Below are 27,731 nucleotides of genomic sequence, written 5' to 3' on the forward strand. Positions count from 1 at the left end.
TTTATGCACAGACCTTCCACAATGGATCCAGGCTCCCGCCCGTTTGGGGAGCCCCTGTCTGTAGCCGCCTCTCAGCTTCTATCTCCTGGGGGGTTCGAGCCATGGGGGCACCCCACTCCCCTCTCAACCCGCCAAAGACACTCTCTCACCTACCCCCGTCAGTCACCTGTTGGTGGGGGGGCTTGTGCCGCCGCTGGAGATCCCGTCTCTGGAGCTTTGTCAGATCTGTGCCTCTCAGAGCTGCGGCCGCTGCAGGTCCGGGCTGGTCTCTGTGTCTGCAGCGCGACGGACCTTTCGTGAGAGGTTTGCAGGTCCCTCTGTGGGTGGGGGGTCCCGCGTGGCCGCTGGAGATCCCGTCCCCGTAGCCCTCTCGGATCTTTTCCTCACGGTGTTGTGGCCGCGGCAGGGCTGCCCTCTGCTCCCCATCCCGGCGCCCAGTCCACGGCGCGAAGGACCCCCCGCGAGAGGTTTGCAGGTCTCTCTGGAACAGAAATCTCCCTCACTCCAATATTCCGTGGTCTCTGGGTGCAGAATTCGCCCTGGGTTGGTCTCCTCTAGCCGTTCTGTGGTTTGTGTGTTCGGAGCTATGTGTATGTGTGTCTTTCTACTTCGCCATCTTGGCTCCGCCTAATAGGTTCATTCTTTTCCATTTTTATTTTTTGCTTCATTCCCACCATTCCAACTAGAGACCTAGAATTTGAAGCCATCTAAAGTGCCCTGATATTTTATTGTGAATGTTTATCTAATATCTAATAACAGAATTTTAAAGTTGGAAGGGACCTAGGAGTCATCTTGTCCAACCCACAACCAAAATGACAACTCTTTGAAATTAGTAAAAGTGCTTTTTGCACAATTCCTTTTTTTTTTTTTTCTCATAAGCTTCAGTGAGTTAGGTAACACAAGTAGGGGCAGGACAGGAGAAACCTGGTCAAGGCTGTGCAGGTCTGGGCTGGCTTTATTAGTTCCACATAATAGGGGATCAGAGAGATTTGAAATGATTTATTTGTATATGACTCACAGGTCATGTAGCTAGTAAATGGCAAAATATGAGAACTCTTGCCTTCTCACTCTCATTTGAACTTGCTATACCATGTGTCTCTGAAATCAAAGTATGTTATTCTACTAGGATTTGCTATATACTTATATGAATTATACTGGTATGTATTGAGATCATATCTAGAAAACTGTCAACCTCAAGAGTGCAATCACCAGCAGCTAGCCACATTATGATAGCACAATTGTCTTAATTTCCCTGATCCCATATATATTTGCAACAAGTACATATCAAGATAATAATAATAGTTGATATTTATATAGTGTTTTTAAAAATTCTTTCAGGATAATAACTCAGCAAAGCCACTCGTACAAGCATTACCATACACTTTGTAGGTAAATTAAAATTCAGAGAGTTTATTTGACTTGGTCATGGTCATGTAATTAACAAGAATCAGAATCTGGACTTGATCCTATGTCTTCTGAATCTGCTGCCAAATTTCTAACAATCCACCAATAATTTTGGTGTAAAATTCCAGTCTCAGGAAATCCCCATATCCTTGTCAGAACAGCATTTAATAGACTTCCTTGAGTCTTCTTTATGTATTTATTAATCTTTGTTTAAAAGTCTGATTTTGTAGTTCTTATTCCTATAATTATGAGTAGTTATGTTTACCAAGCTTTACTAATGGAATTATAGCATCTCAAAAGTGAGAACTCAAATGAATTTCTAGAAATTTTAGAGATTATCTAGCTCAAATCTTCCATTTTATAGATGGAAACACTAAGTGTCAAATAATATCAATGGCTTTCCTAAAGATACATAGAACATAAGAAGTAAGATAGTTTTAATGTGAAACTAGTTCATCTGCAATCTATTAAGCTATATTGCTTCCCTATAGTATCAAGATACCCTTCCTTAAAGCAAAACGTATATAGAACGCTTCACCTTGGTGTTTCCTTTTTGAGATGAAGTCACTTAATTTAGCTTTTTTACTTAAGAATTCTTTAGCTTCTTTTTTGTCCTTCCCAGAGAAAGGTGAGATAAAAGTTCTAGAAGTTCAGTTTTTTCTAATATTTAAACATGGTAAAAAAAAAAACAAAAAACTATTAATAGGATGGACCTTGAAAGTTCATGAAGGAGACAGGTAATCTTGGAGGGCAAACAAAGTCTTACCCAACTTGTCACCTAAATAGTGTTGACTGATATATTTCAAGATTAATGATTTTGTTCTGGAGTCCAAATATTTCAAAGTAATAGTCACTTCAAATTGAGCAACATAAATGCATGTAGAATGCATTTTATAATCAGACATAGGCTCTGGGCAGACAGAATGATTCTGATAGTGGCCATTCTAAGGCCCTGACTCTATAGTCATGGCTAATAATAACTAGTACCTGATAACGTTATCAGTCATGATGAAAGAATCAGTCATATCCATATGCCATTTTGGTCTGTGAACCTATGTAACTGTATACAGTTGGCATAAAGACTAAATTATTCGATGTTAAATTTTATCTGAGTATTCAATCCTAAAAGCTGTCCACATCGACAATTAACAGTGCATTTTACAAATTACAAAGATAGCATCCATATTATGACCATCTGTTATACACCAAAAGTTGAATTTCATCATAAATTTCTCACCAAGAGTCATTCAATATTCATTGCCCAGAGCTTACAAGCGTTTCCAGCTAAGTACTTTCTCTTTCTTCTGAAAAGGTTACTGGACCATGGACAGAGGCAATAGGCCCATGGCCAACCCTATTAATGATTTAAGATTTTTGAATTCATCTAAATATTTTCATAGATTTATAGATGTAAGAGGCCTATTCTGCTCGAATCACTTTACAGATGAGGAAATTGAGGACAGAGAGATTAAACAATCTGTTTAAAGTTACACTTACACACAGAAAGAAAAGAAGAAAGAGGGAGAGAATGAGTGAGGGCAAGGCAGAAAATTGTGACTAGGACTTTGTGACTCCAAATTGTGACTGCAAAGCCTTTGTATCATGCTAACTCTCTAATCTCAAACTAAAGACTCCAAAGATTATATCATTAGTCAAGTGAAAGAGTGTGATGGGAAAACCACTTAGGTTTGCCTATTCCATAAAATACAAGGGATTCCTTCCACATCCACACCCCAGTAACTTTTCAGAATTCTTCTTTCTTTGATTTGATAAATCCTAGTAGAAATTCCATTGGCACTCAGATAAGTGTATTCAATTCCTGCCTTTGATACATACTACCTCAGCAATCTTGGGCAAGTAATTTAATCCTGGACCTCAGTTTCCTTTTTAAAACTATTAGTTGCAGAACAGGTGGCAATTTGCACCAGTAGAAGAGATTTCCTTACTAGAAGCTGCCTCTTTTCATAAAATCATAGTTTCTGACCAACAGATGAAACATACCTGAGGATGCTTTGACTTCTGTTACAGGATATGAATACATCATAAAATAAAATAAAAAGGTTGCACTAGATAACCTCTGAACTCCCTTCAACTCTCGATCAATGATCCTGTAATTCTATGCCACTCTCTCATTGTACCCCTAATTGCTATTATCATATGAAAGCCCCACCCTCTGTTCAGTTAATATTCCCCCTTCTCTTTCTCAATCCCAAATTAATCTTAAATTTATTTTTAACACTATTGTTATTATTATTATGAGAAACAGAAACTGACTACCCCAACTTACTGTTAAAAATTTCCCTAATCTAAATGATTACATGATGAAATAGAATGAGCCATGAATGGGAAATCAAAAAACCTGGATCTGAAATTGAGTTCAGCAGCTTACTGTCTGTCTGAGTTTATGCAAATTATATCTCCTTTCTGGACTTTCCTACTCTAAATCTTATGAACTTTACTCTCCACCTGGAAGAGAAAATCCTAAAGTTCACATCATTTTATAGTCATGTATCTTCCTCATGCTCTAACCTGTGTCAGGAATACTTTATTACACTCAGGATACTCTATGGGGCCCCTTTAGAAATTGGTAGTTTGCTTAACCCAGCTCTTTGATAAGGAACCATACCCTTGGCTGCTTAGTACCTGGCCCTTTCATATAACTCCACCCAGTTAATCACAGGTGATAACTACTTTGACAATGAATGCAATGTATTTTTTTAAAAAGTTATGCATACAGCATACGTATTGTGACTAATAACCACTACCCAAAGAAGAATATGAACATAATTATTTACTACTAGTAGTCACACATAACTACTGAAACATTCATATAATAGTAATATAATCTAAAGTAGCCATATGTATGTTTCATTGGCAAGGACCTATGAATTCATTAGCCAAAGGAGCTTCCAGTGAGGAAACCCCTTATACTAATGAAAATTATGATCTTTTCTGAAATTTGTGGTCTTAAAGGGTTGCCTGACAAACTGGGAGGTTAAGCGATTTATCACCACATATTAAAGGCAAGATGTAGGGTTGTCATTTTCCTGGATGAAGTTATTGATTGTTTCTTTGATTGATTGTTGGACCCACTCATCGTTAAGGTTAGATTACTTAGTTTCCATTTAATTTTTATTCCATCTTTCCATTGCCCTTTATTAATCATTATCTGAAAGGATGCATTTAATATTTCTGCCTTTCTGGAGTGGATTGTGATGCTTTTATGCCCTAATCAATGGTCAATTTTTGTGATGCTATGTGGCACTGAGAAAAAGATATAATCCTTTTTATCCCCATTCAATTTTCTCCAGTTCCACTATATTTAACATTTTTCTAACATTCTATTCATCTCTTTAATTTCTTTTTTGTTTATTCTGTGTTTAGATTTACCTACTTCTGGGAGGGGGAAGTTGAAATCCCCCACAAGAATAGTTTTGTTCTCTATTTCTTCCTATAACTCTCTTAATTTCTCCTCTAAGAATTTCAACCCTATAGCATTTGGTATATATATATATATATATATATATATATATATATATATATATACACACACACACATATATATACATACATATACATATATATACATATACATATACATATAGGTATATACATATGTATATATATGTATATATATATATATACATATGTATATATATGCATATATATATGGTACATTTTAGTAGGATGTACATGCTTCCTTATCTCTTTTAATTAGATCTATTTTAGCTTTTGCTTTCTCTGAAATCGAGATGGATATCCCTTCTTCTTCTTTTTTTTTTTTTTACTTCAGCTGAAGCGTGATATAGGCTTTTACCTTTACTCCAGCCTTTTACCTTTACTCTGGGTGTATCTCTCTGCTTTAAATGTGTGTCTTGTAAACAACATATAGCAGAATTATGGTTTTTAATCCCCTCTGCTATGTGCTTCTGTTTTATGGGAGAGTTTATTCCATTCACATTCACAGTTATGATTACTGTCTGTAGCTTTCTCTACATCCTGTTTTCCCCACTATTTATGCTTTTCTCTCTCTTTTCTTCTTTTCCCTCTTCACCAGGGTGTTGTTTTTGACCACCATCTCCTTCAATCTGCCCTCCCTTTCTTTGCCTTTCCCCCTACTATTTTCTATAGGGTAAGTTAGATTTCTGTCCCTAAGCAAATATGTTGTTCCTTTTTTGAGCCAAATCTGATGAGAGTAAGTTTCAAATAATGCTCATATCCCTTCCTTCTTTCCCCCTACTGTAGTAGGTCTTTGCACCTCTTCATGTGATGCAATTTATCCTTTCCTGTTTCCTCCTTTCGTCTTCTACCAATTCAATCCCTTTATATCATTTAATTAGATTTTTATCATCACATCAAAGTCAACTTATCCCCACACCCTCTGTCTATGTATGCCCTTTTTAAATGCCATAATAAAGAGACAATTCTCAAAAGTTACAAGTATCATCTTCCCTTGTAGGGATGTAAACAGTTTGCCCTTATTGTTGGGTTTTGGTTTTTGTTTGCTTTCTTGCTTACCTTTTTATGCCTCTCTCGAGTCTCATGTTTGAAGATCAAATTTTCTGTTGAGCTCTGGTCTTTTCATCAGGATGGTTTGGAAGTCCCTTATTTTATTGAATGGGCAGCTAGGTGGTGCAGTGGATAGAACACCAGTGCAAAAGTCAGGAGGACCTGAGTTCAAATATCACCTCAGACACTTGATATCCACTAGCTGTGTGACTTTGGGCAAGTCAATTAACCCCAATTGCCTCATTCTGGGTCATCTCCAGTCACGAGTATCTGGTCACTGAATTTAGATGGCTCTGGAGGAGAAGTGAGGCTGGTGACCTACACAGCCCTCCCTCATGCAAAACAAAGTCAAGTGCAAGTCATGTCATTATTTCTCTGATGGCATAGTCTTCTTTGGCAACAAAAGATGAACACACATTGTATTGAATATCCATTTCCTCTCCAAAAGATTATGTTCAGTTTTGCTGGGTAATTGATCCTTAGTGTAATTCAAGCTCCTTTGCCTTACAGAATATCATATTCCAAGGCCTCTGATCTTTTAATTTAGAAGCTGCAAGGTCCTATATAATCCTGACTGTAATTCCAGGATATTTAAATTGTTTCTTACTGTCTCTTGCAGTATTTTCTCCTTGTCCTGCTAATTCTGGAATTTGGTTACAATATTCTTTGGAGTTTTTTAATTTGAAATCTAATATCAGGAGTTAATCAGTGGATTCCTTCAATGATTATTTTAACCTCTGGCTCTTGGATATCAGGGCAGTTTTCCTTGATGATTTCTTGAAAGATACTGTCTAGGCTCTTGTTTTTTGTCATGGCTTTCAGGTAGACCAATAGTTTTTAAATGATCTCTCCTGGATCTATTTTCCTGCTGAGTTGTTTTTCCAATAAGGTATTTTATATTTTCTTCTTTTTTCATTCTTTTGATGTCATTTGATTGATTCTTGATATCTAATCAAGTCATTAGGTTCTACTTGCCCACTTCTAATTTTTTTTATTTTAATTTTGACTCAAATGACAGAACACAAATACAGAATAGAAAAAAAGAACCAAAAACATATAATAAACTTAAATACTGGAACTTAACTACAAAGTTAAAATGGAAAAAGCATGTCATGTGCATAGCAGAACATAAGAAAGAATTGTGTAACAATTTTCATTTCAAGAAAGTTTCTATGACAAATCATATTTGCATTGAAAATTGTCCAATTTGCTTCCTTGTGAGTTCTTTTGTTCTCTCTTGTCTACTTTTTTAATTTTTTCCCCTCCTCCCATCCCCCAAAAGGCTACAATAAAGTTCAGATATGTTTCTCTGTAGCTATAGATATATACATACACATATACATATATAGACATATACTTTCCCAAACATATTCTACTCCTGATCTTTGTTTGTTTTTAATTTGAGCATATCTCTTGTTTACTATCCCTCCTACCTCTTCTTCTTAACTTCTACCTAATACCTTTCTCTCCTATTACTTATCTAACCCCCTCCAAGGATCTCTTCCCCATCCTCCCATTCCCATAAATCTAAACACTCTTCTATACCCCCATTTCACCTATTCCCTCCCCTTCCCCTCTAAAGATTCCTCCCTTGTCCTCTCCTGCCTCCCTATACCCCTGCCATTTTATTTCTTCTGAATTTAGAAGACTTTTATACTCCTCTAAATATATATGTATTTTTCCCTCTTAAATCTATTCCTGATGAAAGTAGGTTGCCAGAACTATCAACCTTCCTTCCCCATCTAATTCCTCTGTACCAATTCTTTCACTTGCACTTCATTTTTATAAAATATTTACTCTTTTTAGCTGTTCCTAGTGGTTTTACTTTTAAAATTCTTATTCTATTCAGGTTTTCCCCAATCTTACTGATGAGCTACTCAATTATTAATAAGAACCTTAAAGATACATTTTACATTATATACATACATACAGACATATATATATATTTGTAAAATATCTGTCCTTATGAATCCCTTATAATCAGTCTTTGGTATATACCTTATATTTCTCTTGGTTCTTGTATGTCAAATCTTCCACTAAGTTGAGGAATTTTTTTTAACAAAGTCTTGGAAATCAGAGAGTTTACCAAATGTCTTTTTTTTTTTCATTCAGGATAATACTTAGCCTTGTATGGTATACTTTTGGCTGCAGCCCCATTTTCTTTGCTCTTATATTATGTTCCAAGACTTACAGTCCTTTAATGTCTCTGCTGCTAGATGTTATGTGAGTCTAATTGCGGTGTTGCCATGTTTAAATTGTTTTAATCTTGATGCTTTTAATATTTTATCCTTGATCTAGGGGTTTCTGAATTTGACTACAATATTCCTATGAGTTTTCCTCATAGGATGTCTTTTAAGTGGTGATCAGTGGACTTTTTCTATTTCTACTTTCCCCCCTTGTTCTAATGTTTCAGGACAAATTTCTTTAATTATTTCATTTATTATTGTACCAAGATTCTTTTTTTTAATCATAACTTTCAGTTAGTCTGATTATTTTTATATTTTCTCTTCTTGATCTACTTTCCAAATCTGTCTTTTTTTTATACGATGTTTCACTTCCTCTTCTTTTTTTTTCATTATTCATAATTTGGTGAATTATTTCTTGATCTCTTATAATTTCATTGACTCCACTTTGCCAAATTCTAATTTTCAAGGTGTCATTTTCTTCCTTAAGATTCTGGGTTTCCTTTACTAATTGGTGGACTTTTCTTTCATAACCTTCTTGTTTTTCTTGAATTATTCTTATTTTTTTCTTTAGTTTTTTCCTCCATTTATGTCATTTGTTTTTTAAACTCTTTTTTAAGATCTTGTAAGAATTCTTTTTCGTCAGGTGACCATTTGACATTACTCTTTGGGGGTTTCTTTATTTCAATATCCTCCTCTAAAGATGAACCCCGGTCATCTCTATTCCCATAATAACTTTCTATATGGATTCTTTCTCCTTTGCCTGTCCTTTTTTTATAATAATGACTTAAATTTTTGTAATCTCCTCTAGCCCTGGGGTATGTGAAATAGTACCTCTTTCCCCAGGTCTTCAGTTTTCCCCTTCTGCCCTGAACCCAAACCAAATCTCCAACCTCCTGTAAGTGACCACAGCTGGGGGCTTTCTGCCCACTGCTTCTGCACTCACCATGCATGTGCTGGATCCTTCTTGCCCCCTTCTCCCCCACCCTGCTCTTCACAGCACAGCTGGGGCTGGCTTTCCTCATCAACAGAGTTCTCTCAATCTTCCTGGGCTCAAACACCCAAATCCCCTCACTACCCTGGGGTTCAAATTTCCTGTGTCTAGGGTCAAGACAGCTTCTCAAACCAACTAACCTCAGGGCTTGACACTTGTTAAAATGGAACCTAGCCTGGAAGTATTTACTCTTCACAGGGACCAAACATGGTCCTGAGATTTTTCTTCTGATCTTCTGAAATTGTCCCAGGAAAACCCCAGTTATGTCCCTACTCTTATTTTTCTCCACACACATTTTGTTCATCTGAAGGTGTTATTTTCACTCTTTTGTGGGAGAAAATCTTGAGAGTTAGAAATTTTCTGGCTTCCATCATCTTCCCAGAATCCCCCTCCTCCACTTCTAATTATTAATGAATTATTTTCTTCAAATTAGCTTTTGTTCCTCCTTGTATTTTTAAGAAGTTGTTTTTTTCAATGTACCTTTCTTCCCCATTTGGCCAACTGTGTTTTTTAGGGTATTGTTTTCTATTTTGAATTTTTGTCCTTCCTTTTCCAAGCTGTTGACTACCTTTTGCTTATCTCTCATTTATTTTCCCAATTTTTCTTTTACTTCTCTTATTTGACTTTTAAAATTTTTCAACAGCTCTTCCAAGAAGACTTTTTGACCTTGAGACCAGTTCATATTCTTCTTTGAGATTTCAGATGTGGATATATTGACAATATTGTTCTCTTTTTAATTTGAGTTTTGATCTTCCCTGTCTTCATCAAAAGAATATATGATTATTGTCTATTTGTTTTTTTACCCACGATGTTTGCTATTCTCTCGCTTTTAAAGTTGAGCTCTCTTGCTGGAGCTCAGGGGACACTGACCCAAGCTTCTTGTGCTGGGGGTCAGGGGCCTAGTCTCTGGTTCTGTGTGCTGGGGCCTCAGATGCTGGCAGCTGGAGGCTATAAGCGTCTGGCAGCTTCCCTGGTGCTGAGTTGGGGTCCTAGTGGTGGTAACTGGTATGTGCATTTCCCAGAGCTACACTGAAGTTCTTGGGGTGGCAGTGGGAATCTGGCCCTGAAGGGTGCCTGTTTACCTGGGCTACACTGAAACATGGGAGGTTTGGATGTTGGAGGATATCTGCTGGCCTGGATTGGCACTGATGCACCAGGAGGTTCAGTGCTGGAGAATGCCAGACCCCTGGTGCATGTTGTGACTCTCCAAGCTGGAGTCTGCTGGCATCCATGGCTGCGTCAAGGCACACAGTGGGTACTTGTGTTAGAGCTTTTCTGCTCCACCAACCTAGGGCTCAAAATCTCCTACTAGTTTTCTGAGGTGTGGCTTGCTGCTAGCTTGCAGGAAAAACTCCTCTCCTGCATTGCTTCCCTTCCATCAGAGAAAGAGGGACCTTTCCTAGTAATCCCCCAAGCCTCTCAGTCTAAAAGCCTGCTGCATCCTGTCCTTCTTCTGGTTCTGCTGTTCCAGGGTTTTTCTGAGGTATGATATTTTCTGAGAATTTAGAAGTCATAAGGGAGAGTGAGAGTGACTTACTGCTTACTCCACCATCTTGGTTCCTGGAAGTCAATTTCTTTTAATTTATGTTGTAGTCACTGGGGTATATTGTTCTTTTGCTTCTGCCTATTTCATTCTGAATTGTTTCATAGGAAACTTTCCATTTTTTCTCTCATTCCTTTATGCTCATAATCTCTTATTTCTTGTGTACTATTTCCTTAGCTATTTTACTTATCTGAAGTGTTTCCACTTTTGTTTTTGTTTTTAGAAGTATTTCAGGAGCCTTTCTCCCTTTAAGACTCAGTATGTTTCTTTCATGTTGATTGGAAAATCACTTGCCTTATCTTTTAATTTAATTTGTGCCTTAAATTTTCATGAGAATTGTGCTATTTTAACGTACATATTGGTAGGCACAAAGACTCTAACACGTGTAACTTCTCTATTACTGTAATGTTTAAATTTGATTTCTAATATTCATTGAAGAGTAGACCAGTGATGATGCCTGGATCTCTTTCTAATCTCTAATTTCAATGTTTCCTCAATTTCTATTCTCTAAGAAATATCTGAAATTTACTTCAGCAAGGTGTAATTTTTTTAGTTTAATACATGTAACTGACATGCTGGAATCTCATTTTCAAGAAAGTAAAGAAAATAATTTAATAACTCCTTTTTTACTTTACCTTTTTATTAAGCTAGTAAGTCTCTGAAGATGAATTTGAATACATTTTTTTCTTGTTTTCAAATTCAGGACTCTATTCACTGTTCCACCTATCTACCTATGCATGTTGGGAGAGAGAAAGAGGGAGTTAGGAAATAAATACAAGAAAAATGAGGGACAGAGAAAAAGATAACTGAGGAGAATCAGGACAGACTTAACATAGGAGGTGTTACCTCTCCTGAGCTTTAAAGTGAGTTGGACATTTTAAGATGCAGAGGTGAGAATACATTGTATTTCAGGTACAAGGCACAATTTGTGAAAAGGAATGATGACAAAATAGAATTCAAGAGTTAAAAAGTTTGACAAGAAAAGAAAAACAAATAAGGGCAGCTAGATGGTACAGTGGATAGAGCACTGGCCCTGGAGTCAGGAGGACCTGAATTCAAATCTGGCCTCAGATACATACTAGCTGTGTGACCCTTGGCATGTCACTTGATCCCAATGAAAGTAAAGGAAGGAAGGAAGGAAGGAAGGAAGGAAGGAAGGAAGGAAGGAAGGAAGAGAAGGAGGGAAGGAAGGAGGGAAGGAAGGAGGTTTGGCTAGAGAACAGAATGACCGAAGCTGTATGGAGAATGGACTAAAGAGTATTGAGACCAGAATAACAGAGACAAATTAGGATATTATTATAATTGTCCAAAAGAACTGAATAAGAGTGGCGGCCATGTGAATGGAGAGAAGATGGTAGAGCAGAGAGACCTGACGAATGTAGACAAAATTTGGCATAGGAGAAAGAAAAATCAAGAATGACTCCAATGTTGTGAAGGTAGGTGAATGGAAAAATTGTGGTTCCCTTTTTGGAAAGAGGGAATTTTGGAGAAATAGAGTTGAGAATATGAAGATAATGAGAAGAAAAGAAGAACATCCTAATAGAAACAGAGGTGTCCAATAGTCCGCTGTTAAGACAAGAGTTCAAGACAGACATTAGAGCTAAATATGTAGATCTGGAAGTCATCTGTATAGGGATAATAATTTAACCCATAATGTATGAGGAAGAAGAGATCGCTAATAGTCAAATAATTGAAACTCAGAGGTAGCATTCACTAATGTTTGCTGATGGAAGTACTTTCAGTAATGTTGTTTTTCCTTTTTTTAATGTGTTTTTATTGGTGCCTTTTTTATATCATTATATTTTGCTCCAGTATTCCTCCCCTTCACTCTCCTAGAGAGCCATCATTAGCAAATCATAGATTTACATATCATGTCAACTTATAATCTACAAACTAAAAACTAGCATTTCAACAGTGGTATTTTGAAATTATATCCTATACAGAGCCCAAGTGCTGACAATTTTTAAGGCAGAAGGTAAATCATTAACCTATTGGTTAATCATCTAACCTTTGACTAAAGCGTAATTTTTCGGAGGATTTTGTTTTCTATTGTTAGCAAGTTACCTCATTTTTCTTGAATCAATATGCATCTGGGTGTTCACTGAGTCTATTAGTTTGGGGCAATAATTCCATCTACTGATTTATGATCAATGGCATTTACATTGGAAGATATACTGTACAAAGGCTTTATTTTTACCCCAGAGACTAATATGAATGGTAGAAACATTTAAATCTGATTGGCTGTTCTAACTTGTCAGTTCCTTTTAACACCAGTGTTACTGAAGTAAGTTCTTGCTACAGCAACTGATCATTTTTCTTCTAGTTAATTCTCTGATCTAGACAGAAGTTATCCTCCAACATCAAAATGTTTTCTGGGGAATATGTAAGTATAATTATAACTATGTAGCAATATATTTAATACAATATATCATATTATATGTATGTAAAGTTTAAATATATATAAGATTGTATAATGTTGCTGTATGTAATATATAATAATATATAATATAATAAAGTATAATTATGTGACATATACACATATGTGGTATTTCTGTGGAATATTCTAAAATTTTTTGAGATCTGAGTCACTAACTATGAATAATGCATAAAGGTGGGGCTTCCATTTAGAATTTCAAAAGGAAAACATTGTTAAACTATAGCTTTTCAGCTCTCGATTGCAATTCAATTCTCCACTAATCAGTATTTATGATTCTTTTACTTACATGTAATAGAAAACATGCTGAATTTGGAGCCATAGGACTAAGTTCAAACCTCAGTTTTGTCATGCCTATCTGGGCTTGTGTTTTCTCATTAAAGATATAGTTATTAAACATTTGTTATATGCAAAGCATCTTTATTTATAAAAGTAGATAGGATAGGAATGTCACGAACAATCTAGCACTGGAAGAGACATCTAGTCCAATCTTTGTATCTCCTCCAGTAACATAAATTCAATATGTTAATGCACATTCACCAGAAGAGAATTTTATTGTATCTCAGACTTGTTTTAAAGTTGAGATACTGCCCAATGAGGATGATGAGGACAAGTCAGACGTTACTAGCTTTATAATAGAGTATTATAATGATTAGAATTATTATGGAAGAATCAATACATTTGGAGTAAGGGCTACAATCTCTGTGTTAATGCCCTGTATTAAAGAGAGACAATATTAGATAAAATCATTAAAAAAAATCTGAAAAACCTAAGATCCTTTGCCTACAAACAATTGAAAATTTATCTGATTAATTTGATCAGTGAAAGAAATTTGAACATCTTTACTTGACTCAAATATACAATCATAAACTTATCAATCTAAAAGTGGACATGTATATATTTAAGAAGCAATTAAACTAGATAATAACTGACATTTATATCATGGGTTAAGGTTACTAGCATGCTTTCCATATATCCTCACATTTGAGCCTTAACAGTTCTGTGAGATAGGTCCTGAAAGTATTAGTTTTTTAATTTCGTCGATGAGAACACTGAGAATCAGAGATGTTAAAACGTGAGTCTATAAGGACACAGCTTGGAAGGGTCAGAAACAGAATTTGAACCCAAATCTTCCCCCAAAAATCATTAAGCCATGATACTTCCACAAGAATTTGGCTTTATTTGAAACAAATTTAATGTGACCAAAAGAAAAAAAAAACTAGCCTTTTAAGAATGTGTTTTTGGGGGAACAAGGTTATTCCAATATAGTATTGCATACCCAATAATAGTGATTTGACATCAGATTTTTAAATCATTTGTGTGAAGAATTACTATTGCTGCATTAAATCATCTCAATGTACTTACATAGTATTTCTCCCTATAGAATTTTCTTGACTATCTTCATTTCTCCAGATAAAATGGCTTTAAATAGAGGTTTTAATAATCTGATTTCCCAGTAGCGTGGATTTAGGAAACTAGAATCCATTTTTAGACTTCACATTCCCAGATACACATTGAATTTTCCTTACTACTTTCTTAATTCAGAGGTCATTGCATTTCACCAGAAAACAAAAGAGAGTATTAGATCATTTGAGCCAGCTTGGGAACTGATTCAATCTGGAGAAGGATATTGGGGGAGGGGGTGGTTTCTTGTGTCTGACTAATCAAGCCTAATTATTTCTGGAAAATTTATATTGCATATTAAGTATTGCATAGGACCAGATTTATATTAGCATGTCAATTTAACAAAAGAACCCTTCAGATAATTTTGAAACTACATCCCAATGATAGTTATAAAGGGATCTTGCTAACAGAATCCATCAGAAGTATAATTCATAGGCTCATAGATTTTAAGCTGGATGGTTACCTTGAGGTCATTTAGTCAAACATTTTTATTTTATAAAGGAGAAAATTAAAGCTAGAAAGGTCAGATCACATAATTAATTGGGGGGGGGGGGAGGCAGCAGCTAGGTGGGCCAATAGGCAGAGCAAGGGACCTAGGATCAGGAAGACCTGAGTTCATATCTGAACCCAAAAACTTACTGGCTATGTGAGCCTGTGTAAGTCCCTTAACTCCATTTGCCTCATGGGTGTAAAATGGATATAATAATAGTACCTACCTCCCAGCATTGTTGCAAGAACTAAATAACGTAATAATTATAAAATGCTTAGCGCAGTGTCTGATGCATAATAGCTATTATATAAATGTTAGTCATCATTATTATCATTAGTGGTCAAGCTGGACTTTAAATGAGTGCCTTAACTTCTATTTCAATTCTTTCCCCACTGCTTTACACCTTAGACAAAGGTTTGCTTGTCTTTCTAAAGTAAACCGCGCTAAAATGGAAAATTACAGTGTGAGATTAACCAGTGTCTAACTTTTTACTAAAAACATTTGAGGTCAATACTTCAAAAGTTAATAACTGTGATGATAATTATAAATGAGCAGGGATCTTAGTTTTGCATATCTTTGTATTTCCAGAGCTTAGCACATAGTAAGTTCTTAATAACAGCTTATAGAAGGACTGAGTGGCTGAATGACATTAAGAAGTATAATGTAGTATAGCACTAGATTCATATTTGTGTGCCAATTTATAAAAAAAATAGATAATGTTTAAACCCAGTTCCAATGTGGTAACCAATGAGATTATTCTAATAGAATCTATCAATGGTTTATTTGCTAATATTTATGTAATACTTTGCATATAATACCTATTCAACTGGTTTTAGAGGCTTTAAATAGATAATACTTCAGGTAAGGATTTGTTTTTATAACCATTCATGCTTGAGATTATTGATATTGGTACTTCTTCCACTGATAAAGATCATCTTACATAATTTTTGTCTATATGTTCTTGTAAATTCTTCATAGAGGAGTTACCCAAAGTGCTAGAAGCCTTAATCTAGGAAAAATAATGCTGTAGAAGGCACATAATAAAGCAAGGTATTTTTTCTCTATCTAGGAGATTGTTCAGGGGTTAATAGTATAGTGATAATAAGGTGAAGAAGGCTTCCATAGCAGATCAGTGACAGTATTACATTTCCAAAGAATAGATCCTATGGGTATTTGGTATTTTCAGCAAGCTAAGTTTGCAGCTCTATTTGTTTTATATTCTATGTGTATATTTGTGTGTATACATATCTATTTGTCTGTCTTTCTGTCATCATTTAACATGGTCCCTGACACATAGGAAGTATTTAATAAATGTTCCTTGATAGCTAGCTATCCACCTGTCTAGATGTCTTAAACTTGACCGAGCTAAGCCTTATGTGACAGAGATAAATCTTGAACCAGCCTTTCTTGACTATGAGGTCAGGTCTCTCATAGATAGTTCTATCTTTCAGTTCCCACCTCCCATCCCCCATTCTTAAGGCAATTCTCTAAGACAAGAATACTTAACCTAATGGTCCATGGACCCCATGGGGTTTGTTAATAGATTTCAAAGTATCTGTGAACTTGAATGGGGAAAAATTCATCTTTATTTCAATACCATTGGCTTCCTTTGTAATTCTCTGCATTTTATTTCATGCATTTAAAAATATTACTTTGAGAAGTGATCCCTAGGTTTTCTCTGACTGTCGAAAAGAGTGCATGGCCCAAGAAACTTTAGGAAGACCTTCTCTCAGATTAATAGCAGAGCACATACTATCTGCATTCACAGACAAAGTTGTTCATTTAGAATTCCCTCTACTTTTGAAATCATAGGTTTGAAAAGCATAAAAGTAGAGACAGAGAGATATAGACACATGCATTAAGAGTGCAGACAATAGAAAAAAATGCACTCAGTAAATCCAAACTACCCTAAAGCATTTTATCTAGGAATGAGCATTCCCTATAGTAGATCTTTGGAGGAGAACAGTCAATTAAATCATAAAGGAAGGTAGCACATAGCTTGTTTTTTAAAAACATGCTTGTTTTTTAAAACATGCTTGTTTTTTAAGAGTGAAAAGGAGTCATTCCCATAGAAACTGTTCTGACCAAGAGATCTGACTTTGACTGTTTATCAGCACTATGACTTACTGAACAAATATTATTAAAAGATTGTTCATACTCCAGATTACTTTTTACAATCACAAGTCCTCACTGCCTGAACTTTACACACCTTGAGTCAATAAAAGTTATGAATCAGGCTAGTAATAGCTTCAACCTTTCATGAGACTTCTACTGAACTCCTTAAGTCCCAGACAGAAGAAATCATAAAGTAGCAATTGTTTTTTTCTTCATTTGAATTATATGCTTATAGTTAGAATTTTTTAAGAAAAGCTTCTGGCAGCTGTCTCAGAGTTGTGGGAAAAACTATGAAGAGGATTTTGGGTCATTCTTTGCAACGTAGTACCAGAAAAGATAAGACTAATGGAAAAATAAATATGGAAAAGGAACCATTCCTCGAATTTTAAGATAACATTTGAGAAGTAATAAGGACTCTTTATGTGTCCCATGATCATACATACTCTACCTGACCTGGCATGAGATACATTAGCTACTTAATGTGGCAAATGTCAATCAACAAGGACTCATTGACTATCCATCTGAGAGCTTTGAGTTGTAAAAAGCCATATAAATGTAAATCATTTTATTAATAGTAACAAAAATATGTTTTTTAAACATTGAGACCAATAAGCTTAAAGTGGAGATAATAGACAAAAGTATTTCCCACAATACTTAAGCCTAAACACACAGATTAAATACCTGAATGTTGTGTGTAAGTGATTATTTCTATTTGATGTAGACTTTATCTTTATATAGTTCTAAATATCCATAGTGTTTCCAAATGTTTCCTCTCCAATTCTCTTTAATTACTGTATTTATACTTTTCTTACAGTAAGAACTTAATAGGTGTCTCCTATATGCATAGTAAATATGGACTTATACACTTATGGAGGAGGGGAGGAGAAATGCATGGAGGAAGTTTAAGAATAATGTGCAATTTCTGCCCTTTAGGAACTTAGAGTCTAGTCAGAGTTGTAACTAGTAATTCTGGTACTTACAAGACATTCATTTGAAGTGAAGAATAAGTAGTTATCCTGAGGACAATCAGTATAAATAATATATGGAAAGAGAGAAACTAGTCACCTAGTGAGTGATTCCAGCAGGTACCTCCTTCAGGGGTAGGTAATCACCTCCGTGGCAGGCAATCACCATGAGAAGTGGCAATGGCAGAAGACCTTGTGGATGGCAGTGGTAGCAGAGGGGAAAAAAGCCTTCTCCACCATGTTATTGTCTTTACAGCAGTTCAGCTCTGAGGACATGCTTATATGAAACAGTTATATAATAGTGTTAAGAATGACTTAGATAAAGACATTCTATGAGAGTTCAGAGTAGAAGGAGATTAATATGGTATTCGGTAGTTCACAAAGGCTTTATGGAAAGTGTGAAGCTCAAGTTAAGTTCCAAAGAATTGATAATATGTAAAGGCATGGAGAAGTAATAATAGTCTAGGAAGGTAAATAATATTACTAAGTCTTGATGTTAGGTGACCTACCTTGTTGTAATAAAAGGTTCAAGATAGAAAAGACTTAGAGAGCTGAGATAAGACATGTAGGGGGAGGCTAAATTATGGAGAAGGCAAATACCATTTTTTCTGGAGGCCAATACAGACAAACTCAAATAGAAACGAGGATTATTAAATCATACATAAGGATCCTGTGGGCCCTTATTGACTTAGAAAACCAAATATTAACATATGATATCATATTTTATCTGTTTTATTATGTTTTTAAAATTTATTTTGTTAACTATTTCCTAATTACGTTTAATCAGGTAGCCTTCAAAAGTGTTATGTGCCATATGGGCCTGTGACAGCAAGTTTAGCACACCTACTTTAGGTAACAATTGGAAAGTATTTGATAAAAAGGAGTTCCATAATCAAAGAGAAACTTTAGGACTTAATTTTCCTTTTTACATTTTATCAGTTTTGTGGGGAAGGGACATAAATCTGTGACCCCACTGAAATAGAGGATCCCTGGTAAGGGAACTTTTACCAATACAGTTTAGTACCTACTATACAGCTTAGAGCTTTGGAGAGTTGCCTGGGATACTGGTAGGTTGTCAATTAGTTGATTGTTAAACAGGCATTAATAATCTTTTACGTGCCAGGTGCTGTGCTTGTGTTTGTTCTTCGTTTCCAAAGAGGACCATGACGTCAGGGAAATGATGATATGACTTGCAGTTAACTTTAATTTGAGTGAGGAAGGGCTGTACAAGATCACCAATCTCACTTTCTCTTCCAGATATATCTGGATTCAGTGGCTAGATTTTCATTAGGATAACTGGAGATGGCTCAGGATACAATGGGAGATTCTGACCTTTTTAAGGCTAAGGCCTTTCCAGGTTTTCACTTGAGTGAGGTAGCAATCAGTGAACTATGTTCCAGGCTATGCCAAGTGCTGGAAAAAATATTCTTAGTAAGCACAGAAAGTAAAATATTATACAGTGTGGTCAGATGTCTTGATCCAAGCAAGTTTTTATACATCCAGTATTCACTTTTACCATATAAGGTCTTTTCTTCATATTAGGACATAGAAGATCATTCTTTCCTCTGGAGGGAAAATGTTTCTAGAGATAACAGGCAGAGAATCTATAAGTAACTGCCTACCTGCTTGTTTCAATCTCAGATTTCTCTCATCTTGAATACTTAGTTTTGTGTTGGGCAGAGTTAACTACCTGTTCTTTCAAGATACCTGCCAGGGACAATGATGTGTACTAGGGACATTGTAGAATCCCTTTGCCCTTCAGATGTTTGCAAAGGGTTGAAGGGGGTTGTGTACAGATCTAACCATGACTGTTCTTGTGGTGGCCCTGGTTGGTACTTCCAGGTGCTTCCAGTACTTTGTACTGAGAGTACAAACACCATTCTTACAGTACTGAGCACTTTCTCAATTTTCTAGCATGAAAGAGTATGGTCTAGAAACTGATAGTGGCATAAAACACAAGTATGATCTAGCCAAGCCAGAAGTCCACATGCTTATCACTCTCAAATCTTAAATCCTTGGGGTACATAACTTTGTTATATCTAATAGAACATGGATAATAGCCTGGGCACAGCCCTGACCACCTCCTACCTCCTTTCTACCTCTAAATATGTAGGAATCCTCACAGCAAAGAAGAATTTGTATGAAGATCAACAATACTTTCTGAGGCAGAATGGATCGGCTAAATAGCTGCATCATGTACATATGGACTAGCTAGTCTTGTATTCTATGTATATAACCCATAGGAGTCCTGGGCTATGATAACATTTTGGATCTCACTTCAGACTTGCAGCATTATCGTAATATATGAATCAGGCTGTTGCTTATTGTATTCAAATATGTGACCATCTGCATGTCTATTGGAAAAAAAACAGATCCAGCATCATAGGACCTGGACTAGGATCCTTATCCTGACACTGCATACCTCTCTGACCTTGAACAAGTCACAACCTCTGGGCCTCAATTTCCTCAACTGTAAAATAAGGGCAATGTACCAAATGACCACTGACATCCCTTGGCTCCTAGGTTAGCAAGACTTGCCAGAAATGAGATTTCACTACTCTGGTCTTCAAGGACTCTGGGCCATCTTCATGCTATGATGAGGTATCAGTAAGTCAGGAAAAAAAGAATCCATAAAGTTTTCTTGTCTCGAGTTATCCTACTTACCCTTTGCTCATGGCTTCTAGTGGCTTTCCTCATTACTCTGAATCTCATAGATGGAAGGAAAATTACAGCTCTTCTATCTCAGCCCATTCAGGAGCAGGAATTACATGGTACAGTGAATAGAACCCTCAACATGGAATGGTAGGACTGGAGTTTAAATCCCTTTGTTACCTTAGAAAAGTTGCTTAAATTCTATGGACCTTGTTTCCTTATCTATAAAATAATGGGGTTGAGCTGGATGACCTCTAAGTTCTCTCCCAGCTCTAAATCTATGTTCCTACTATAGAAAAGAGATCTTTTAGCTTTTTCTTGTAAGCCTGTAATTCAGAAGAAACTCCATTCTGAAGAAGTTAAATTTTTTTTAAATAGATTTTCTAATAGTTGAAATTTTTTTTTCCTTAACACCAACTCAACAACAAACATTTTTTAAGCTTTTACTACGTTCCAAGCACTGTCAAATGCTGGGAATACAACTACAAGCAATAGGAAAGATAGCTCCTTCCTCAATGAGATTTCATATTGGCATCTCCTCAATGAGATCTCCATATGAAGAAACAACACATAAAAATCAGCAGAAAAGCATGTATATGATCACAAGGAGGGAGGGGAAGAAAATGAGTTGAGGGTCCCAGTCAAACTGAAACTGACCTCTTTTTAAATTCTATTTAGTTCCCATTTTCATGAATTTCACTTAGTTCCTAGTTATGGTCACTGGCACCAAATATAAAAAGAATAATCCCTCTTCTATGTAACGATCCTTCAAATAGTTCAAAGGCTATTAGGCCTAGCCAGTATTATCTTTTCCAGATCTAATAGGACCTTCTACTTATGGCATGGTTTCCATTAATCACTATTCTGGTAAATGTTTAACAACCAACTCTCTGAAGAAGAAAAAAGTTTGCAAAACCCAATTTTTCAATTTAGTCTGTATGATTAACATTTTCTCCATCATTTTCTCATGTCTAGCAGTCAAACGAACAATAAATCAAGCACTAATTTGTAATATTTTCCAGTTTCCAAAATGTAAATTCTCACCCTGAAAATTTAATGCTTAAGTCAATTCCAGCTAACTCCACTACACCGTTCTTTTCTATCAACTAACAATCTTGGTCAATCATTTCTAGATACTGTCCATTCTTCCAGGGCAGAATTGCAATTCTAACCAAGGAAGAATCCCATTTTTAGACATCCTTTATTCAGTACACTATTCCTCTTTTGCAACAATCTAGCTATCTTTAGCTTTTTAGGTTGCCATGTATCACTGTTGACGTTTAAGATCTTCAGAACTTTTTCACAGGACTTTCAGCTATCTACCCCTTCTTCTTATAGTATATTGAGAGTTTGCTTTTTGAATCCTGATAAAGGATTACAAATTAATTACTAATAATTTCACTTCATTTGATTTGGCAAATGTACTAGCCCAGCATAGTCAAATTCAAATAGAAATGGATTCCTGTGGGCCACATGGTAACTTAGAATACCACATTAACACTTTCTACATTTCATTGTCTTTTTATTTATTTTGTTAAGCATTTCCCAATGATTTTAATCTTGTTCTGACAACACTCAGAAATTTTGCTAAACCTGGTTAGATCAACACTTTTTTCCAGCCTAGAAACATCCTTTAGGTATCCCTCCTATCTTTAAATCACATGCATATTTAATAAAACCATTTATTCAAAGTATCTATGTAACCAATTAAAATATGAAGCAGCAAAAGGCAAAGGACAGAAGATGAGCTTCCTAAGACTTCCTTTCAAATTGTCATCGATATGCCAATCACTAAACTTTTGAGTTTGGTGATTCAAGTAATTCTAAATCTTCTGAACTGCACCCAACTCACATCTCCCCTTTTAATTCACAAAGATGTCATGGGAGGTTTTGCTAAATGATTTGTAAAACATCCACGTATAAATCTGAAACATGTCCCTGAACTACTAGTATATGACAAAAAGATATTAGGTTAGTCAGAAATGTTCTTGATGAAGCCATACTGTTTTTTAGGGATCTACCTTTGCCATTTTAAATTCTCATAAGCCATACTTTTAATGGTACTACATTCTTAAAGGGTAGGGGGTCTCAGGGGAAGGGTTGTATTTGTATATCCCAAAAGATTGTGTTCTATCCTGTCCATTCAGGAAATCATTCTTCTTTAAAGGAAAAAAAAATCAATAAATTGAGTAGTTTTGCCTTCTCCCTCATATCAGCATCCAATTTGAATTGAACTGTGGACCTATACTTCTTTGATTTCCCTCTTGTCCCAAAACTAGCTTTAAAAAACCCTCATTTGGATTTCTCAAGATTCCTTATCAAAATGAACTCACCATGAACTTTAAGAAGTTCAGAAACCATTATTAAAGCACAATTCCATGCTTTAAAAAAAAATTCTCCATTTTACTTCTTTGGTTTGCTACCTGTTCCCTTCTGTCGTCTATAGATGCCTTTTAAGAAATCAAGTTGTTTGAAGATTTCCTTGTTAATCCACAATGGTCTCTTTAGATTGTTCTTCCCCTATTTCTTTATGTATATTGTTTGTGTTAACAGAATTCCTTTGAAAAAACTGAACATACTCTTTACGGGACTCAGCTGCCAAGTCTTATTGATCTTACCTCCAAACTGTTCTTTGTTTCCATTCCTTCTGTCTATCTACATAGTTATGAACATTATTTTTTCAAATTTCATCACCTTCCACTTGAATTACTGCAGTAGCATCCTAATAATTTTCTCTGCACTAAGTCTCTTCCTTTCTGACTCTGTACAGCCACTGAAGTGATTTTCTTAAAGCATGGGACTGACCATGTCACTCCTCTGCTCAATAAACTCAGATGGCTCCCCATTACTTGTATAGTCAAATACTAATTTCTCTGCTTAGCATCTAACCTTGCTTCAACTTACTCTTACAGCCTTATTATATTAACCCCTTTTATGAACTCTACAGTTTATCTTTTCCTCACATGGAGCACCCTGTTTCCCATCTCCATGCCTTTTCAAAGATTGTTTCCTATGCCTAGAATGTACTTCCTCCTTAGCTTACTTCTTAGAAGCCCTAATTCCTTTTTCAGCTCAATAACCTTCTGTAGAAGCTCTTTCCTAATTTCTCCCCTCCCAGCAGCTGGTGCCTTCCTCCTCAAAGTTATCTTGTATTTACTTTATGCAGAGAATGTACATACTTATATTTATGCATATCTCTTTCATATATTGTAAGCTCCTTGAACACTGAAACTGTTTCATCATTGTCTTTGTGTTCCCAATAGGTGGTACATTGCACTTAATAAATGCTGATTAATTGATTGATTGACTGTTTCTATAGAATCTTAGGCTATGGAATCCCATCTATCTACAAGGGCCCAAAACACTGGACAGTTGTTAGTGTCTTTTCTCTGCCTTATGAGTCTAACACTGCTTTCACTATTCTGTAGCATAATATTTTCTGAGTCTTTTTTTTTCCTCCCTGTGGCTTCTCATAATTTTAATGCAGCAGCATTTACTTTACTATGAAGTCACTATATAATGAATCTGCATCATATCATTGATCCAGTGTCATATATTTGTAGTACTGAGTACACAGTTTTCATAAAGCAAGGAACCTTGGGAAATCAGCAACTATCTTTAGATAATATAAATATTTTAGTTTCTTTTGCCTATTTGGAAAGTTATCTTACATGTTACTTATCTTGTCTTCCTCACCAGATTGCCATCAGTACATGTTTTCCCCGCAAAGGTTGAAATCTAGTTAACAAAATTGATTTAAATTAAGTGAGATAAATAGAAGTGCTTTTGGTAAATTATGATTTTAGATGGCTAATTGTTACCTATAAATAAAACTTCATGAATAAAACAGGGCCCACAAATATTAGTGATTCTCCTTCTGCATGACCTTTGAAAACTCCCAAGATGAAAATCCATGAAGATGTAATTCAGCATAATTCATATCTGAATTTAGGGAAAGAAACATTGTATAGAGGAGTGATGAATTTAGAATGACAGGAAATGAATTTGAATCTAGTCTTTTTATTTACTACTTGTGTGACACTGAACAAGTGAGTTAACTTCCGTGGGCCTCATGGCCTAGATGATCCTTCTTGCCCTAGAACTATATGCCTATGATCCACCCTAGAGTGAAGGTTAGACCAAGTAGTCATTGAGAACAATAAATGGCTTTAACCAACTTGGGATTGACCTCAGAGTGCCCAATTCATATTTGACTCACAGTCACATGATTTTGATCTAAGAGTAATCTATCTTCAATTGTACCTTAGAGCCATTTTGTCTCTGGAGATTATCAAAATGTCTTAATTCCAAATTGATTTCCCTTTACAACAACTGCAATAGAATTTGGAGGTGGAAAGGACCTTAAAAATCAACTAAAAAAATCAGCTACCTTTTTTTACAACTATGAAAACTGAGTGGAAGGAACTTGCCCAAAGACATATAGCAGACAGATGCAGAGTTCAGATTGCCACTCAGGATGTCTCATTCCAAATTTAATACTGCTTTAGTTGGTAGAAACTCAGAAATATCTAATTGGGACCATTTTATTCTCATTGTTCAACAGTCAACAAATATTTATTCAGTGCCTACAATGTGTAATGCACTATGAAAATGGATGGGAATACAAATAAAAAAAAGACAGTCCCTGTACTCAAAGAGATTACAATCTAAATGGAAAAGACAATATTTTAAAAAAGCTAAACAGGCAGGGAGACCCCCAGAGAACAGCTGATGAGAAATGAAGTTAAATGGAAAATTCAAAGCTATAAATAGATAAATATATATTATATATATAATAATATATAATATATGTAATATATAAATATAAATATAAATATATATATATATAGAAATGGAGGCTTTCAGAAGGACTAATATTGTCCTGTACTACAATTAGAAGGGAGAAGCAGATGAGGGAGCCAAGCAGGTGTTGAGGAACAAAGATTAATCTCCATGATGGTGAGATTTCAGATTATAAACTTATTCTGGGAAAGGCATGATGTTCTTGGAGACAAAAGCAAGCAGAGCAGCTGATTGGAATCTTACAATATGACACAGAGGAAGGAGATGTGGCCTCAGAGTAAGGAAGCCCAGGGCTCAAATCCCAGTTATGACACAAAGTGCTTATGTAACTCTCAAAAAGTCACTTAGCCTACTACCACCTCCAAATAACTTTTGAAAATTATAAGCCATAGTCTTATTAGATAGTTCCTCACAAGGAGCTAGCTCTCTACAGTGACATAATCACAGGTCTAATTTTTTTAAAAATTGTAATAAAGTTAAATGCACCAAATATCTTGATCACCATTGACCATGGAAAACTAGTGCTTTGTTCATAGAGAAATGGCATTAAAATGGGTCGACATTTATTGAACACTTACTTTGCAGGGATAGACATAGACAACTACCACAGTCTCTGCCATTGCTTCCATTTTGTCAAACAACTTAAGTTTTGAGAGTATGTGCTTAATGACCTATTTCAAAGAAAACTGATAAATATAAAATCATTTGCTTAATTTGTGCTATCACCCTTCATCTAAGGACAACAACATCATTTTGCTGGAGTAGATTTAATAACTCCATGAAAAGCAATATTTCACACATGAAATGCCAGCATAATACAGAGGAAGTGTGAAATTCACAACTGCTTGTTATACTTTGCACATGAACATCATTTCAGTCATGTATTGAATTTACTTCTTTTACCATTTTCCTGATAGGAAATGTTACATATTCCATCACCTCTCTAACTAGCTCTCCTGACTGTAAGTCTCTGTTCTTTTTAATTAGGGACAAGTGATAAAATAATATTTTTTGTAATGTGTGCATTATGGAACATATCACTAGTCAAGACAAATAAAGATCTTAAATGAATGTATCACCACAGTCAAGTAAGATGCCATTACCATTGCTACAGTTAACTTCCTTCAATGCTTCTAGAAGAGTGGCTAGAACCCTGGACTTAGAATCAAAAGCAGATACTTTCAATCCCAGATTTGTCCATTTGACTTTAGGCAAGTGCTTTAAACTCTACAAGATTATCTGTAAAATGGGATTAAACATCTGTGCTACCTATCTGAGAATATTGTGTGAAAACTTTGCAAACTGTATGAAAATATGAAATACTACATGTATCACTATATTATATTGCTACCTCTGAATATTCTATATTTGAATATTCCTTGGAAATCCCTATATTAAAAATAAAAGTGTGAAGAGGCTAATGTCAGTTTTTCCCAATCTGATGCTTTGAGTTTGAGGGATATGTTCATGATAGTGATGATGATCTTGGTTTTCTCAAAAGTAATTTATGATCATATATTATCTTTTAGTTGTAGAAGAGTCAGACACTCACAAGATCTATGGGTGAACAAGAAAATATAAAAAGTGGCTTGTTTTTCTACATCTAAATATATGGTATATTCTCATAAATAATTCATCCTATTAGAAGGCCAGAACTTTTTAGTGCCTAGAATTTCAAACTAATGAAATCATAATAAATTCTACCTAAATTAATCCAACAACCAACTATTATCCATTGCGCATCATCTAAATAATTAATATCTACCTTAAGCTCCCTCTGAGTTCTACTCTCAGGGAATAAAGTGTTCTGTTGAGGAATCAATTCATTATTTGATAACCTGCATTTATTAAGCACTTTGTATGTGATAGGTCCTATAGTAGGTAATGGATATATAACAAGAAATGAAACCACTCTTACATTATAAGGGGAGAAGGGAGCATCTACATACAAAATTAATATATTTTCAAACTAATTTCTGAGAGGACACTAGCCATTGGGAGGATTAAAACAGGCTTCCCTGTAAACAGTGGCATTTGGGCTGAGTTTTGAAAGAATTTAGGGATTTCAGGATATAGAACTGAGTAATGAGCACATTCCAAACATTAAGGGACAACCTGTCCAAAAGACAGAGAACAGATTTTCATTCTCAAAAGCATGAGCACGCTGGTTTGGCTGGAAGGGAGAATATAAAACAAGAGAATTTTAGCTCTATCCCGGAGACAACAGAGAACTGG

At 35.5% G+C, this 27,731-nt stretch overlaps 1 protein-coding gene across 1 annotated transcript in view; it reads left to right on the top strand.

The window, feature by feature from the left end:
* The first annotated feature begins 9,898 nt into the window (after window positions 1–9,898).
* ANXA10 (annexin A10) overlaps window positions 9,899–27,731 on the top strand; it is a 115,983-nt gene continuing 98,150 nt past the window's right edge. The window contains exon 1 of the mRNA XM_072625146.1: window positions 9,899–10,095. Within this exon, the coding sequence (XP_072481247.1) occupies window positions 9,899–10,095 (197 nt within the window). The remainder of the gene's footprint in view (window positions 10,096–27,731) is intronic.

The sequence above is a fragment of the Notamacropus eugenii genome, chromosome 7 (assembly GCF_028372415.1).
Source record: "Notamacropus eugenii isolate mMacEug1 chromosome 7, mMacEug1.pri_v2, whole genome shotgun sequence".
NCBI lineage: Eukaryota > Metazoa > Chordata > Mammalia > Diprotodontia > Macropodidae > Notamacropus > Notamacropus eugenii.